The sequence below is a fragment of the Rhea pennata genome, chromosome 1 (assembly GCF_028389875.1).
Source record: "Rhea pennata isolate bPtePen1 chromosome 1, bPtePen1.pri, whole genome shotgun sequence".
Lineage (NCBI taxonomy): Eukaryota > Metazoa > Chordata > Aves > Rheiformes > Rheidae > Rhea > Rhea pennata.
In genome coordinates this window covers 198,916,803-198,934,341 of record NC_084663.1, presented here as the reverse complement: position 1 = coordinate 198,934,341, position 17,539 = coordinate 198,916,803, and the positions used below count along the sequence as shown (strand labels likewise).

Below are 17,539 nucleotides of genomic sequence, written 5' to 3'. Positions count from 1 at the left end.
TAGTAGTTGTAGTCTTTTCATTTAGGGTACCCTAAGATTTCATACACTGTATTTCCTTTTTATTTCTTCAGAAAATTCATGTTTGCATGCTTAAATCACACTTCAGCACTCCTTGCTTAATCACACTTCCTGTTTCATATTAATTGCTTTGCTTTCTGTTTTCAAGGTTACAGATTACAGCTCAGTTAATATCAAAGTATCCCATGAGTCTTCCAAATAGTGAAATACCTCTCTTACTCAATGTACTTCATCAGTTGCTACCTCAGCAGCGACAAGGAGAAAGGACTCCGTATGTACTGAAGTGCCTTACAGAGCTGGCTCTGTGTCAAAACCAGAAAACTGGTTTGAAAAGCACCCACAAGTTGGAGCTGCAGAGAACCTGGGCAAAGATTTGGTCTCTTACCATTCGCAGCATAAGTTTTCAGCAAATTGAAATAGCCAGCTTTGGGCTACTTGGAGCCATGATTCAAGAAAACCTTGTTGTAACAGATAAAGAAGTCTGGAAGATATTTTCAGGACCTTTATGCAAGCCTTCAAGGTAAAATGAGAATAATCGTGTTGGATTAATATTGCTTTTTAATTTATGCCAATAGAAAACTGTATTTATAATTGTTATGGCTGTATTTCTAGTTAAGAACTCACCAAAGTCCTACGTAAGCATTTGAAACTGAGAGAAATACTTATGTAAGTCTAAAAGTAGAAGTGGAGGAGGAGAGGCAAGCATCTTCAAATGTAAAATCTAACTGAAAAAGATTTGATTTGTGAAGTTAAAAAGTATGTTTCCTCCTAAATATAATTTGATTCTGAAACCAGTGTTCTGATATCAGTGTCTGAAATAGACAGGGAGCACCTGTAATAGTCAACACTATTTGCAGAGATTCTTGTAAGTGAGTATTCTGGTATGCATGCTTATTAAGTTGCTTGTCATGCTCCTCGAGCTGTCCTGCATGCACGAGTACTAACTGACTCTGCTTTAGAGTACTGTTCAATAAATACTACATTGTTGTTTCTCACAAATGTTCTGTGTTCCTTTTTTGTTACAGTTCTGCTATACGCTGTTTAGCATTAGCGATGTCTGTCTGCTCAGTGCCGGAAAATTTAGATGTAGGAATAGAACAGAATAATTGTGAGAGAAATCTGGGTTCCGTGTTAAAGGAGGCAATAATGAAATGGGTACTCTCCTGCTCTTTGGAGGAAGAAATGGAAGAATGTGCAGAGTTGCCTCCTGTGCTATGCAGGTAAAGTCTCTGAGCAGAACTTTATATGTAAACTGAGCTTATAATGCAGAAGGTTGCCAAGAGAAAAATGGAGTAGCAGAATTGTATGTTGTTAATGTTTTCCTAGAGTTTATAGAGTTTTTAAAGCTTACTATAGGATGTCATTTGGGGAGTGTAATTTAGCTGTGTGTCCATAGCACAGCAGCTAGGTGATGTATATGGGTTAGAAATCTTAAGTGAAAAGCTAAGCTTCTCTGAAGGTGTACAGTGAATCTGGTAAATATTTGTGTAGCAATCCCAATAGCTTGTCTGAATGAAAGAAAACACAAATCCATTTTCTTTTTTTACAGTGATTTTCCTCATCTTTTACTACAAAAAATTCTTGTGAGCCTTACAATGAAGAACTGCAGAGCTGCAATTAATTTTTTCCAAAGTGCTGCTGAGAGGTATGTTTTTAAACCATTCATTGTAGATACTTAGGCTTCTTAGATTTGTCATTATAGCACACAGTTACAACAAAATGCATAAGTTCTTAAAGCTCTTTTGCATCTTTCTGTAAAACATCATTTAGACTCCATGAAAATGGTAGAGCTTTTGCAATATATTATAGTGCCGTAAGTGGATTTTACAATAGTCTCGCTGATATTCAAAGCTCCAAGTACTGAAGAAAATATCCTACAAGAGAGTGTATCATATCTCTTCAGCAATACAACTAAGTAAAATAACTATAATAGGTTTGGCTCTTTTACACGTAAGTACCTAATAGCTATTTTTAATTCATTATCTATTGTAAATAATGTGTAAATTTGTATAAACATGTATCCATGCTGTTTAACATTACCTTCCATTCTAGAAGAAACATATATCTTAGGAGTTTTCTAGAAGGTAATATCTATAAAGGCTAGATGGTTGCATTCCATGCGTCTTTGTGCCACTCCGAACTATATATGTGGCCCCAGCCATGTTACTTGCACCCGTCAAAGTCACTATGAGAATGCTGTTATGTCTTTCATATATGCATTGTGTTCAAGCTCTTGGACTATGTCCAATTTCCTATTAATGAAACTAGAATGTTTGTGTAAGTTTTTCTGCTTTACTTTTCTATATAGAAGTTAGAATACTAGTTTCAGGGTTGCTGTGAGCTTCTGCTCCAATTCTGTGAAAGCAGGTTGAGGTCCGCTATCATAACATAAAACAGATGTTGCTGTATAAACTACACTAGAACTTATGATGTGTGTGTAGGCTTTATTTTTCTTTATCTCTAACAGAGCTAAAATGGCAAGTATGCATTCCATAGAGAAATTCACCTCAGAAGTGATAAAGATTGACCATAATTTGGAAGCAGACAAAAGATAAAATATTTGTTTTGCTTTTATTTCTTTCTTACATTTAAATAATAGTTTTAAAGACTTCTAAGTTATATACAGGCTGTTAAAATAAGAATGATGTCTCTTCTTCAAGTGTGCAGCACTTGCAAGGGATAGAAGAAACCAGTTTATCTGATGTAGAAGAGCTGTATCTGCAGACAACGTTTGATGAAATGGATATTTTCAGTAACTTTGCAGTAAACACTGGAGATAAAAATGTGACTACTTCAAGATTTTCTATCAACCAGAATCTTAGGGAAACATTGGAGTACTGTCTTACAGCGATGTCAGAAAAACTTTTAAGTAACTATGCTCCTAAGGTAAGAAATTACAGTTGAATCATTATGTTTGTGCCGCCAAACAATATAGTTTCAAGACCCAAAGTGTATAGACTTTCATTCCTTTTGCCACTAAAAATGAATTGGAAACATTAAAAAAATCCAATAATGGAAGACAAAAATTTTAATTTCTTTATATAGTTGTCAAAATACCTGTATTTCGTATAGATATGTGAGTACTTACGAGCTGTAAGAAGTTTAAGTAGATGTATGTGCAAAGCTGCTATGTAAACCATTGTTGCCCTATTTTTTTGTCATGTTTTCTTCCACTTCTGTCTTCTTATGGGAGAGAGAACTGAGGAGGGATCTTATCAATATGTATAAGTATCTGAAGGGAAGATGTAGAGAGAATAGGGCCAGACTCTTTTTAGTGGTACCCAGAGATAAGACCAGAGGCAACAGGCACAAATTGAAACGCAGGAAGTTCTGTCTGAACATGAGGAAAAACTTCTTTATTGTGAAGGTGACTGAGCACTGGAACAGGTTATCCAGGCAGGTTGTGGAGTCTCCATCCTTGCCAATATTCAAAAGCCATCTGGACATTGTCCTGAGCAATGTGCTCTAGGTGACCCTGCGTGAGCGAAGGGGTTGGACTAGATGATCTCCAGAGGTTTCTTCTAACCTCAGTCATTCTGTAATTCTGTGATTCTTGCCAGTTTTCAGCCAAGATAGCCTGAGGCATAGATATCTCACATACTTAGAATCCTAAAAATTTTGTAAAATGAGACTGCCGTATGGAGGAGTAAGTGTAAAGAAACCTGCAAATAAAGCCTATAATAAGAGCACAACCAGTGCTCAAGGAAAGTGACAATCTCCCTCTACACAGCACTTTTTAGACTGCATCTAGAATAGTGCATACAATTTGTCCGCTGCTCACTATAGGACAGACGACGTTGAGAAACTGAAACTAGTTCAGTGGAGGACTGCCGAGATGGTCAGGCTGGAGCACTTGCCCTGTGAGGAAAGGCTGGGGGAGCTCGGCTTGTTTCGCCTGAAGCAGAGAGTGCTCCAGGGACACCTGACAGCAGCCCCCAGTGCCGACTAGGAGGTTGTTGAGGAGACAGAGCCAGGTGTTTCAGTGGTGCATGGCAGGAGGGCAAGGGACAACAGACGTACATTGAAACAAGAGATGTTCACACTAGATACAAGGAGACGCTTTTGCCCCATGAGGACAGTCAGGCAGTGACACGAATTGTGCAGAGAGGTTGTGCAGTCTTCTTCTTCAGAGGTTCTCAAGACCCAACTGGATGAATCCCCAACCATATGGATCTGACATCAGAGCTGATTCTGCTGTGAGCAGGAGGATGGAACCAATGACCTCTTGCAGTCCATTTCAACCTGAATTACCCTACGAGCCTGTTTAGAACTTTTTTAAACAACAGTTTCTCTCTTTTTGGAAAATATTCGAGCTTACAGGGCAAGAGCTACCCTATAGTGGTGAAAGATTTACTAAAAGCAAAAGGATAAGCTTTTTAAACTTCAATTCCTTTGACAGGCTTGCACTGATTGTAATATAGTGGTGTAACTTCCTTGCAACTTCTTGTTAAGATTCTGTAAGGTATTTCAAGTGAGAGAAGCAGTATCAGAATTTGGAACAAAATACTGATAATTAGGAATTATAAAACTTGTTTCTCGTTTTGCAAGTATAATAATGGTGTTTATGCATAAGTTTTCTGGTCTTTTGCAGATAGCTACCTTTCAGGAATGTGGTAGCAATGCTTTTTAGTCTCCCTTCCTGAGAAAATAAGAGAAATAATAATTTGTCTGCTCTTTCTCCTCCTTTTATCCAAACAATTTAGACAGGTGAAAAGGGGTCTCTTAAGATATTCCTACAACAGGCCTGCATGCACTCACAACTCTCTAAGATATTTGTCTGTTGACACAAAAGCTGCTAAGAAGCAAGTTATTAATTTCCTAAGATGGCAAGAGACAGCAGTAGCAGTGTGTTCTTGACTAGGCTCATACTGTCTCTTTTCCTGGCAGGAGGTAAAGGAAATAAGCAGAGTGCATGGGAAGAGCTGAAAATATTGCTATGATGGAATCCAAAGGAGAAGGAGAATTTATATTGTGAATATACATTGTGAGGAAAAGCGTAAAGGCTATGGGAAGTGCAGAGAGTGTTAAAACATGGAGAGCCAGGAGGACGTGTTAGGGAGTGGGGCAGCTGCAAGGTGCAAAACCCTGTGATGCAAAGCTTCAGTAATTCTGATGAAATATGTGTGTAAGAGCTTCAGAGTTAAAAAGAAACACTAGAGAATTCTGTACTTTAGCGGAAGTTTAACGTTAAACCACTAGTATTTATCCTTTGTATTTGATTTAGTCCAAGCTTATTGCTGCAGAACACCTTGTCCGATGTGTCAGTCTCTTGACTGGTGTTCTTGGTTGCTACTGCTATGCTGGTATATTTACTGAAGATGATGTCTGTAAATCAGAATTGTTCCAGAAAGCTAAGGTAAGCAACACTATGTTTGGGAGCTATTAAAATACAATAAACCATTAAATATAAAATCATTTAAAAAATTATATTCCTATTAACACATTTTCAGAGCATTAATGTTTCCACTGATTTCTGCCTAAAAAAACCATAGAGTTGAGAGATACCTGCTGCTGAATGTTACTGCTGCTGAAATAGAAGCATCACTGAAATTCTGTCAAAACAGTGATAAACCAGTTTTGTAGCAGAAGATATTCTGAATTGATAAATTTCTGTATCACCCCCTTAAAAAAATAATTGAGGACCATGTGGCCAAAGGACTATTTAAAAGGATAGTAAGTCTTTTCATTTAGAGGTTTTTATGCAGGGGTTTGTTAAGTTCGTTTGATAGTTTAAGGCGGTATGAAGACAGCTCTTTTTATTTTTTTTAGTATGTGAGGAGTTTTTTTGCTTAAATATGGAAACCTAAGTAGTACACATTATGGAGAGATGCCATATTTTTCTTTTGTGATTAAAATGCTAACATTTCAGACAGACCATGTGATCTTTTTGTTACTTCTAGAGAGGAATGAGTGAAACAAAAGAGGAAAAAACAATAAATGTTATGCCCAAAACTGCTGGCTCACACTGTATATGTCAAAACTTGAGTATGGATGAGAATCACGTGTTATTTTATCTCTGTGTATATGCCGACGTATAAAGGAATTTAACTCAGGTATTTAAACTGTGTTGTGTTTTTACTAGTCTCTCATTCATTATGCTGGAGAAAGCATTTGTGACTCTAAAAACAAACTAAATGAAGATACCCAAATCAACTCACTGAGGACTTTGATAACGCAGTATACAAAATGTTTATGCAACTCTACCAAGGTAGAGTATATAAAGTAATTTCTATTTCTTCCTTAATGAGTTCACAAAATAGGATATGGTACCTGAAAAAAAACAAATTAACTTATTTCTACATCTTGCTTTCTTACAGAACAGTGCTAATAAGATGCTGTCTGACTTATTCCTGCGTTTGTTAACATCAAAACATATGAATGATCTTGTAGATATTTGCAAACATCTGGTAAGTATGTTCTCCATGTTTCTGAATGCAGTGCTTCTCTATGGGAGGACTATTTATATATTTTAATAATTTGGAGGCGAACCGAATGACATGCCTATTATTAAAATATGTATCTATACACACACACAGAGTTTTACAGAGATTTCTAATTAGAAACATTTCTGTTTAGCAATCTTATATTGTGAACACAGGTGTAGAGAGGAAAAAAGATTTGAAGAAAGTTGGCCTGCCAGCTTACATTAAACAACAAATTATATCATGTTAATCTTTGGAAAATTTTTAATACAATATTAGAGTAAAAGTATGTACAGACTGTGTGCCATAGAAAGAATTTCTATAACACACAACATTTAATTTTAATAGATATATAAAGTTTTATATGTTTATATATTGATGGATTTATGTGCTTTAAAACATTTTTAAAGATGTTTCTTAAATAGATATTAATTCTTTTAACTGTAAATGGCTCTCCTTTCTCAAAAATAACTGACAAAAGTAATAGGATAGCATATCATGTATTTAGCAAAAAATGTTAAAACAACTCTTTTTGGCATATTGGGTTGTGATCAGGTCTAGGTTGACAAAATCCTTTGTATTTCAGATGAGGAGAAGCTAAGAGTCTTACCTTTGGTTGACGTGTCATCTAGTAGAGAAAGCAATAGTTACTGTGCCTTTTGGAAAGGTCATACACCGTCCTTTCATTTCTGTATAATTACGACAGTAATGCCAGCCATTTAGAGAGAGCTGCTTTTCAAATGCTAAGAATGTCCTTGGCATTATTTAAAACACAGCAGATAGTACCTGTCTTAGGAACCTTGTGTCCTAAAGAGAGTTGTTCAAGTCAAGCAATTTACATGCCTAGGGTTTATCACAAAAGGTTAAATTCATAAATTCAAGGTAGCATTTATTTTTCTTCACCCTTTTTAGTTCAGTAGGATACTATAGTGTCTTTCCTTGTTTTCATGCCTATATTCTTTCTCTTCCTATTAAAAGCTAGCTTTAAAAAGTATAATGTTTTTGTCAGATGACATTTACTGGAAAACCAAGTGAAGTAGAAGTGGACCTAATGAGCAGTGATCCTGAGGAGAGTATAATGGAAGTAGATGGTCCTTCTGTGGCTGATATCAGTGATACAAATGAATCTGGTGAGATATAAAACGTAACTAGTAAGTCTTCTCTCTGTCCAAAACTCTTTGCAAAGGCTTAAGACAACTTTTTCGCTTGCTTTTAGAACTTATTCTTTTCTTGAATGACAGTGAGATGCCAAATTGTGCTACTTTGATTGGACTAATAGTTGAAACAGGTACTTTCTAAATAATAATAATTCTTTTGCACTTTGTTGGTGTTTAGAAGACATTAATGAAGTGTTCTAGCTCATTTAGAAAGAAGGGTTTTTTTTATTATTTTATAAATAGGAAAATGCAAGCAGAGAAACTTTCTAGCTTGCTCAAGGTCAGACAGAGGCTTTGGCAAAAGCTGAGAATAGAAAGAACATCTCTAGGCTACCTGTCTGGTTCTCTGTTCTTTCTTTTCCTAAAGATAGTCTTATTTCACTTTTCTTATTTTCCCGATCAAAAGTTATTGACCAAGTCATCTTTCTTACAGCCATGTGTCTGTAGCATGGGAGCGTGGATCTGTGTGTCCTGGGTACAGGTGTTTATTTATGTTAGGAGCTAAAAATACTGATACTGTCTTTTGTTTTAATATCTTTCTTAAAATGATGTGCATCTTAGTTTTTAATCAGGACTGTGATTTCTGTTTTATTATTGAAGAGAAAGGAAATCCTGGTGTTACATTGCTACCACAAACTGTAGCTGGTCTTTTATTCCCACTAAGTTGGAAAAGTTTCTTTAGAAGTATCTTCTCTAACCACCTGATAAATAATTGTAAAGTTTGGCATGGCAGAAAGTGACAACAAGAGTGCTAAATGTGACAGGAAAATGGCATTTGTATCTATTTTTTTTAAGTTATAATTGAAATTTGGATTAAGACATTAATATAGTGGTAATGGTCATAATTTCAGTTTTGGGGAAGCTTTGAAACTGTAGTCTAAAATATATCCTAGGTAAGAGATAACAACACAAAAGAACATACCTGCGGATGGTTCTGCTGATTTCATTGTCTGCATCCTTGATGGGGGGACTACCATATATATGGGCACACACAATGAAAAAACCCTCTATTTTAGAGTTTGTCTTTTCAGATCTGGGAACAGACTCAAGAAGCTAGTTACTGATGCAGTACTTATACACCTGCCCAGCAGCAAATACAGTTCAAGGTTGTTAATATTATATCCATTCTGAGATCTTAATTTCCTAAAGATATAAAATATTACTAAGCTTTATATTGTCCCTGGAGAAGCATTTCTGACATGCAAAAATATCATTTTCAGGTGCTGTGAGCCCATTAGCTGAAGAACAGTTGACAAAGCAGGATTTACTTCTCCTTGAAATTCTGAAATTCTTATGCATTTGTGTAACTAGAGCTCAAATTCAGAAAGTAAGCTTCCGAGCTTCTGATATACGGATGAAGCTGTTGATGTTAACTGATAGAAGTACCTTTGATAGTGCTAAACCATTGCATCTGCACATGGTGAGTGTGAATATTTTTTTTCAGATTTTTCTGTTTATAGTCTTGATTCTGTACATGTATTGTTTTTAGAATTATATATTCTTGATGGCCTGTCTATGGCAACAGTCCTTTGAGAAGACATTAAATTGGTTACTTCCAGTGTTTAGAAGTGTTCTGGGGTGGAGGAAGGCAGTTAAAACTTGTTGTAAGCCTTTATCGTTAATTATTTGTTGAATGTCTAGAAATGGTCTGTGTGGTAGAATGGGATCTGTGTTTCAGTTTATGAAGGAAATTTTTGACTGTCAAATTGTAAAATTTCATGAGTCATATTACTGTGTGGCGATTTTGCATGAAGAAATGGTCTGTTCCTAACAGGTAAGAATTGACAATAGGTATCCTTGATGTATGATTTCATGTAGCAGTTATTGAAAATGTTTTATATATTTTTCTTTTGGTCTACTTATTTTCTTAAGTATTATTTTCTTTTTCTTTCTTTTTTTTTTTTTTTTATATCTCAGTACTTGGTCCTTTTGAAGGAGCTCCTCATTGAAGAAAACCTCTTGCCTGAAGATGATGTTCTTATGCTTCTTAGGCCTCTTTCGTAAGAGAGAAAATGTTCAGCATGTATTAAAACTATTTTATTTCAACAGCTAGAGGTTTTTTTAGACTGTTTAGTGTTTCAAACCATTTTTTATTTCTTTCTTTTGTAGTACTGTGTGTTCCATGTACCGTCGAGATCAAGAAGTCTGTAAAGTAATTCTAAATAACTTGCTTCCTGTAGCAGTAGGGGTGGCCCGGTCCAACACTCATGCTGAAGAGACAGGGAATGCTCAAGGGCAATTTTTGACAGTTGTTGGAGCCTTTTGGTATGTTTTCTCTATTGACTGCATGAAGTCTGTTCATTGGGCAAAAAATGTTCAACTTTATTTTCTATGTGAAGACCACAGTGGGGCTTTGTGTCTTCCTCTCAATATCCTGTGAATCTATATGCTTTTCTCTATTCAGCATTAAACTTTCCAGATTTTCTGCTTCATGTTGTATTTGTATCAAAGAGTCTTATAGTCCTTCAGATAGCTTTATGAAAATAAACAGCACACTGATGTTTATTTTCCAAGACTGATCAGCAGTTAAAACAGGTAATAACTTCAGCAGCTAAAAATGAATATTGTTTAAAATGGCAGAAGGACAATAAAAAACAAAATCTAAAACAAAAATATGCACAAAATATTGTGCAAAAGAATGAATGACAAACAACAGAAACTAATTTGTTAGATTTTTCTCTAAGTTGACAGCAACATTTTCATTCAAATGTTTCCTATTTTAGGCATTTAGCTCAAGAAGGGAAATGCACAGCACCAGTAAGACTGGCCCTTTTAAACTGCATGAAAGCCTTGCTTGAAGTAAGCCCTGCTTTTCTGACATTTATTAGCATGTTAAGTATATGTGTAAAGTGTACTTGAAAGTGGTATCTAAAGAGCTTTTGCGTACATCACTGTGTATTTCATTGTAAGTCTTCGGTATATTTTAAACCACAATACTCATTTCTTTTCAGGCTGATCCTCATTCAGAGTGGGCTATCCTTAATGTAACAAATAAAGATATTCCTGTCAGTGATGCTTTTCCACATTTTCTCGCAGATAGTAACCACCAAGTTCGCATTCTTGCTGCAAAGTCAATTACCAGGTAATATGGCATATCTTTTTTCTATTTACTTAGAAAATGAAATAATCGTGTTTCAGGATAACAGTTAATTTTGCATGACTGAGACATACCTTTCTCACTGTGTAACTGCTCTTTTCAGTAATTTTATAGCATTAGTCTTGAGGGAATATAGACTCCTACCAACTGCGGTTTAAGTTATCACAGTTTGCCTACATTTGCAGTATTCTGTGCAACATATATGCTATAAATGACAGTATATATCTTTACTGTATATTGCTGTCAGAGTATGTAGAGATGCAGTGAGGAAGGCTAAGGCCCAGCTGGAATTGAGTCTTGCAAGGGATGTCAAGGACAACAGTAAGGGCTTCTTCAAATACATCAGCAGCATGAGGAGGACTTGGGAAAATATGGGCCCACTACTGAATGGGGCGGGGGCCCTGGTGACAAAGGATACAGAGAAGGCAGAATTACTGAACGCCTTCTTTGCTTCAGTCTTCACTGCTAAGGGCAGCCCTCAAGAATCCTGGAGCCTGGATGTAAGGGAGAAAGTCTGGAGGAAGGAAGACTTTCCTTTGGTTGAGGAGGAAAGGATTAGAGACCTTCTGGGCAGGCTAGACATCCACAAATCCATGGGCCCAGATGGGATGCACCCACGGGTGCTGAGGGAGCTGGTGGATGTTGTTGCCAGGACACTCTCCATCGTCTTTGAAAAGTCCTGGAGAACTGGAGAGGTGCCTGGGGACTGGAAGAAAGCCAGTGTCACTCCAGTCTTCAGGAAGGGCAAGGAGGAGGACCCAGGCAGCTATAGGCCAGTCAGCCTCACCTCCATCCCCGGAAAGATGATGGAACAGCTCATTCTGGATGTCATCTGTAGGCATATGAAGGAGAAGAAAGCGATCAGAAGTAGCCAGTATGGATTCACCAAGGGGAAATCCTGCTTAACGAATCTGATAGCCTTCTAGGATGGCATGACTGGCTGGGCAGATGAGGGGAGAGCAGTGGACGTTGTGTACCTTGACTTCAGCAAGGCTTTTGACACTATCTCCCATCACATCCTCCTAGAGAAGCTCAGGAAGTGTGGGTTAGACGAGTGGACAGTGAGGTGGATTGAGAACTGTCTGAAAGGCAGAGCTCCGAGGGTCGTCGTCAGTGGTGTGGAGTCCAGTTGGAGGCCTGTGGCTAGTGGCATCCCCCAGGGCTCGGTGCTGGGTCCCATCCTGTTCATCTTCTTCATCAATGACATCGGGCTATGACGATGATCAGAGGGCTGGAGCATCTGTTCTGTGAGGAACGGCTGCAAGAGCTGGGCCTGTTCAGCCTGGGGAAGAGAAGACTGAGGGGTGATCTGATCAATGTGTACAAGTACCTGAAGGGAGAGTGTCAAGGGGACGGGGACAAACTCTTTTCAGTTGTCCTAAGTGACAGGACAAGAGGCAATGGGCAGAAATTGAAGCACAGGAAGTTCTGCCTGACCGTGATGGGGAATTTCTTCCTTGTGAGAGTGACAGAGCCCTGGACCAGGTTGCCCAGAGAGGTTGTGGAGTCTCCTTCTCTGGAGATCTTCAAGGCCCGCCTGGATGCAGCCCTGTCTACCATGCTGTAGGTGACCCTGCTGAGCAGGGAGGTTGGACTAGATGATCTCCAGAGGTCCCTTCCAACCTTTATGATTCTATTATATGACAGCAATTTCAGACTAAATTTGTTATGCAAAACTTGAATATGAAATAGTTATTTGTCATGTATAAATAGATTACATACTTTGTATAATGTAAAAACTATTTCAAGGGATCTCATGTTTTGAATACTGTGTGCAGTTCTTTCCCCAATATTTCAGAAAGGAAATAACGGAGTAGAGAAAGGATATTGGGAAGTATGCAACACTTTCCACGCAGCTATTGGTTGTATAAAATAGAATCCTTCAGCATGAATTAACGTTGAATTGCGGGAGGTATAACGAATTTACAAACTCTTGAGCAGAACAAAGTGAAGATTGGCTGTCTTTTCCAGTTCAAAGATCAGGGGGTAGCAAATGAATTAATATGTTCAAGTTTCAAAGAAAATGTGGTTTAATCTCTTCATACAACACTGAGTTATCTTGTGGCAAGGCGTTTCACAAATTATCTGGACGTCTGAAGTTTACGTAGGTTAAAAAAGCCACTGGACAAATTCATGAAGGAGGAAATAATTGAGGACTATTAAAACTGTCACCAGTTCTAACTTGTGGTGTGCTTAGCTTGCCTGTATTCGAATGTTAGAATATTTTTGGGGGGATTACACATACAAAGCAAGTATATAGTGATCTTTCTTTGTTACCTGCTGTCAGTCACTTAAAAATGGCTAGAGTACGTTATGGTTTGACACACTATAATGTTCCCGTTTTTGTTATAAAAGCAAACTGGGTTGGGCCTTTACCTACAAAAATCTTTGAGAAACTCTATAAATATATTTATATGTAATAAATATATTCTCATAGTACTACATGACATGGAAGATTGCATTGTGATGGACAGTTGAAGTTTGGCTTCCTGCACTGGCTGAGATTGCAAAAGATTTCTATTTTCAGGCTATACTTCACCATTTTGCTCCAGCAGATATTTTTACTGTTATCAGCACTGATTGAGGGAGAGGAAGGAAAGATTGCTGTACAAGAAAGTTAAGAAAATTAAAATTTTTAGAAAAACAGAATCTTATTGTTTTGCTATGTACAATATGCAGTAATTCTGTAGATGAAAGTTTATGCTAATAACTATTGTTCGTGTTTTAAGTTTGTTTCAGGATGTGAAACGTAGAGATTCTTCTGGATTGTTGAAACCTCTTCCTTTGAAGCTCCAGCAGAAGGCTTTTGAGAACGCATATCTCAGAGTTCAGGAAGGAATGAGAAAGCTGGTACCAAGATCTAGTCATTAGTTATGCCTAACTTTCAGGTTATGCTTTTAAAAAAGACGACTTTTAAAAGTGAACATGTTTAATTTTTTTAAGAACGTTGATTCTTCTGGACTTTTGATAATTGGAAGGTGGTGAAACAAGATAGTAGACAGAAAATCCCTTACTTACCTAGTCAGTCACCTTTTTGCCTACATTACAAAATTTTAAACACTTTTTGAGTAGGTTCCTGACTGCTCTTCTGCTTAATCCTAATTGTTGTTGTTTGTTTTATTACAGTAAAATTTAGGAAGCAAAGCAAAGTTTTGCCTCAGAATTCTAGGCAGCGCTTAAATGGAGAATAAGAGGCGATATGACTTCAAATTATATACCAGAATATATACTATACTACAATTCACAAAACTATTTGTGAATGTTAGAGGGAGGGTGTGTCCAGTGGTATTAGAACAGTGATTTTCACAAAACCGAAATTTACTTTAAAAATTAAAAGGTTCAGAAGAAAATTCAAGGAAAGGAAAAGTTTTACGTTAGTGCAATGACTGCACATGCAGCAGTATATATTACTGCAGAATTTGTGTAGCTATTAATTTTTCTGTTAGTATCTTTCACTTCTCCTTGTTAGCCATGCTAACTTATGTACATTTTCCATAATCTTTTGTCTACATCACTCTATCATCTTTGTGTCACGTTGTCTCTCTGTGTTGTCTTGGCTCGCTGTCCTGTCATCCTGGCTATTGCCTTATTTTGTTTTTCTGTTGCCTTGTCTCTCTTTTCTATCATGTCACCTCGTCTGTCCTTTCCTCTGTCATCTCATCTCATCATTGTTGTCTCTCTTCTCTATTCTTTTGCCTTTTCTCCCTTTTGTCTTTCTTTAGCTGCTATGCTTTGGCTGCACTTCCATGTTATTTTTATTAAATGTTAGTCACTTATCAACATCATACCTTAGGAGAAGGAGAATTTTAAATTACAAGATAGGTCTCTCCTATTTGCATCAGAGGTTTATGTTATTTCTGATATGCTGATATAAATGTTATTCTTGGCAAATGGTTAAAAAGCTCAGACAGAATCTTGCTGTGTATCTTGTACAAGCTTGCATCTTGTAGTGCCTGTTTTGGAGGTAGTAAATTTTGCAGAGCAGCAAAAGACTTGTCAGTATTTCAGTCGTTTCTTTTTTAAGTGTGTTGCCTTTGTTTAAACTTCTGATTAATGAAGAAGGGAAAGATACTGTTATATGAATTAGAGTGTATTAGCTACAAGCATGTGTTTCCTTAGGCTGACATGCTGCACGCGTGGGAAAGTAACTTTTAAGCTACCAAAGCAAGGTTTTCACTGGTGTTCATCCTTCATGAATTGAGAGGTTTGCCTTGATGTAATGTTTGTACGAATTCTGTATAATTTCTTACTGAAGGTCAGTGGTGATGCAAGTCCGGAAGATCTTTTGGATGAGGAGTGTAATAGGAAAGCAGTTTTGTTGATGGTTATAACTATGGTTCTGTGCTGCAGTCCAGTGTGTGAAAAGCAAGCTTTGTTTGCTATTTGCCAGTCTATGAAAGAGAATGGATTAGAACCTCACCTTGTGAAAAAGGCAAGTATAAAATTCCCTTTTATATTTAGGCTATAAATTAAGCAAAGCAAATTTGTAGTTACACAAAATACTTTTGGAAATGTCAAAAATTGTTACGTTTTTTAATGCAAAGAATGGCTAATGCGGGACTTGATTATAAATTCATTCAGATATTTGTATTTAATAATCTATATAGTGTTAACACAGAAATGTTGATGTTGTAAATATCAATTTTAATGATAAATCCTGTATGTTAAAAGCACAGGCCTAAAGTACATTAGAGATCACATTAAAGACTTCAGAGCTCATTTAAGAAAATATCTCTAGCCAGTGGAAGTAAAATTAGTTTTCCATTGTAAACGTGTAAAATACATACAGTACATTGAAAAATGGTATGCTGTTTCTGATTTTTCATTTTGCAATTCACAAGGACAAAGTGAAAAAATTGCTGTTCAGACTGCAGCCTATCATGCTTGTCATTTTTCGGTGTATGTCACCTTTTTATCTCTTTTTTCTGCTTATTGCTGGCTTGTCTCTACCCTGCAAAATGTGTATTCTTTGTCTGTTTTTTGCATACCTCTCCTCAGAGGGAGAGTTTAGTTCCTGATTACACAAAAAAAAAAAAAAAAAAAAAAGTAGTTTATGCTAGATAGAAGCTGAGTTATACAAATACTCATTAAAAGGTTCAGGGGGAGGATATGAAGATATAGTATTTTTAATATGCCATAGTGTCATGTACCCTGGATGCTAGTTTATAATCTTATTTAATGTACAGGTTTTGAAAAAAGTATCTGACATTTTTGGCTATAAAAATATAGAGGACTTCATGGCATCACATTTAGACTATTTGGTGATGGAGTGGCTGAAAATAAACGACAATGGATATAACTTGTCTACTTTTCCTTATGTTCTTCTGAACTGTACTAGTCTTGAGGAATTCTACAGGTAAGTTTGCCATATGGAAGCAGTTTATCTAGATTTATTTACAAATGTGACACGGTTTCAAATTTCTAAAGTAGTAATGAAACATGATTTTGTTGTAGGAAGTATGTACTAAGAGCTTTTAAAATGTATTCCAAGTATTTTATGTATTATATTTGTGCAGGTAAGATTTATTGTATAGCAGTAGGTAAACCAGCATTACTAGTTTAATTATGTAGCAGGGAAATAGTGTTTATTAAGTTATGTTTGAAAAATAAGTTTTTTTGAAAAATAAATGTGCAGTCCAAGTTCAAAATGCATTTACTACATGTAGGTCTTGTTACAAAGTTTTGGTTCCACACCTGGTGATTAGAAGTCAATTTGGAGATGTGAAATCACTTGCCAACACAATTGAAAAAGACTGGAGGCAGGTTCTTGCAGACTGTTTTCCAAAGATACTTGTGAATATCCTCCCATATTTTGCTTATGAAAGCCATGGAAAGAGTGAAGTAGCAGAACAAAGAGATGCAGCTTCTAAAGTTTATGACATGCTTAAGGATGAAAATTGCTTAGGAAAACAGGTATGTCTTTTAAATTTATAAATTGAGTTGTATGGCATTTAACAGACCTGAAAGAAACTTTATATTCTGTAAAAATGTAAATAGCTTGAGTTCATGGGCATAAGAGTATTACTGTAATAAATCCAAACTAAGATAATTTTTATCCAAAGTTTTTGAAGTAGATAATCAGTAGTATCTTACAGGCAGACACTTGACTTGAAGTTTAATGCTTTTCAGAATGTAATAAAAAAAAAAATCCTTATGTTCATTATACATCCTTGAGTCCCCTGTCAAATGTCTGATTATGCAAGTTGTGTTTTACTTGCAAAATATTTCATTAATACTTCATGAAGATGTTCCTTCTTCCTCAGAGGCAGACTCTATATTTAGAACTACTAGCAAAATTTACCATTAAAAGGTTTTTCAGATACAGAAAGCAAGTAAATTCTATGTTCTACTTGTGATTCTCATGGATGAGATCTAACCAGGCATAATTTCTAATGAATGGGATGTCATGGATAATTCAACAGATAGACAAGAGACAATATTTCTAATTGAAAAGATTAATTTATTTTAGTTAATTTTATTTTTATTAAAACATTATTTTCCCCTCTAGCAAATTGACAGTTTATCTCATAGTAACTTATCAGAGATTGTGGTTGAATTGTTGATGACCTTACATGAACCACCTGACACCAATGCAGCAGAAGGAGCTCATCTAAGTGAATACATAAGGTATGTACTTGTAGATTTTTAAAACACTGATCATATTGGTATAACATTGTGAATTAAAATGTGCTCTTATTGACATACTTTCTCACATCATTATTCCCTAACATCAGTAAGGAGAATCTGTAATACTTCAGTTAATGGAAAGAGTAAGTAGGTGAACAAGAGAATTCTGTTATATGTTGCTGAGGCAGACTATGGCTATGCCAATTTAGATCAGTTCA

The 17,539-nt window shown here is 36.3% G+C and overlaps 1 protein-coding gene across 1 annotated transcript in view; it reads left to right on the top strand.

Moving 5' to 3' along the window:
* The window catches only part of ATM (ATM serine/threonine kinase), a 78,846-nt gene that overhangs the window by 14,514 nt on the left and 46,793 nt on the right, over positions 1 to 17,539 (top strand). Inside the window, exons 10-27 of the mRNA XM_062567265.1 lie at positions 167 to 538; positions 1,044 to 1,238; positions 1,568 to 1,663; positions 2,679 to 2,904; positions 5,243 to 5,374; positions 6,101 to 6,226; positions 6,336 to 6,425; positions 7,450 to 7,570; positions 8,818 to 9,017; positions 9,515 to 9,597; positions 9,707 to 9,862; positions 10,321 to 10,396; positions 10,549 to 10,679; positions 13,424 to 13,544; positions 14,950 to 15,126; positions 15,881 to 16,050; positions 16,361 to 16,607; positions 17,203 to 17,321. Of these exons, the coding sequence (XP_062423249.1) occupies positions 167 to 538; positions 1,044 to 1,238; positions 1,568 to 1,663; positions 2,679 to 2,904; positions 5,243 to 5,374; positions 6,101 to 6,226; positions 6,336 to 6,425; positions 7,450 to 7,570; positions 8,818 to 9,017; positions 9,515 to 9,597; positions 9,707 to 9,862; positions 10,321 to 10,396; positions 10,549 to 10,679; positions 13,424 to 13,544; positions 14,950 to 15,126; positions 15,881 to 16,050; positions 16,361 to 16,607; positions 17,203 to 17,321 (2,838 nt within the window). The remainder of the gene's footprint in view (positions 1 to 166; positions 539 to 1,043; positions 1,239 to 1,567; positions 1,664 to 2,678; positions 2,905 to 5,242; positions 5,375 to 6,100; positions 6,227 to 6,335; positions 6,426 to 7,449; positions 7,571 to 8,817; positions 9,018 to 9,514; positions 9,598 to 9,706; positions 9,863 to 10,320; positions 10,397 to 10,548; positions 10,680 to 13,423; positions 13,545 to 14,949; positions 15,127 to 15,880; positions 16,051 to 16,360; positions 16,608 to 17,202; positions 17,322 to 17,539) is intronic.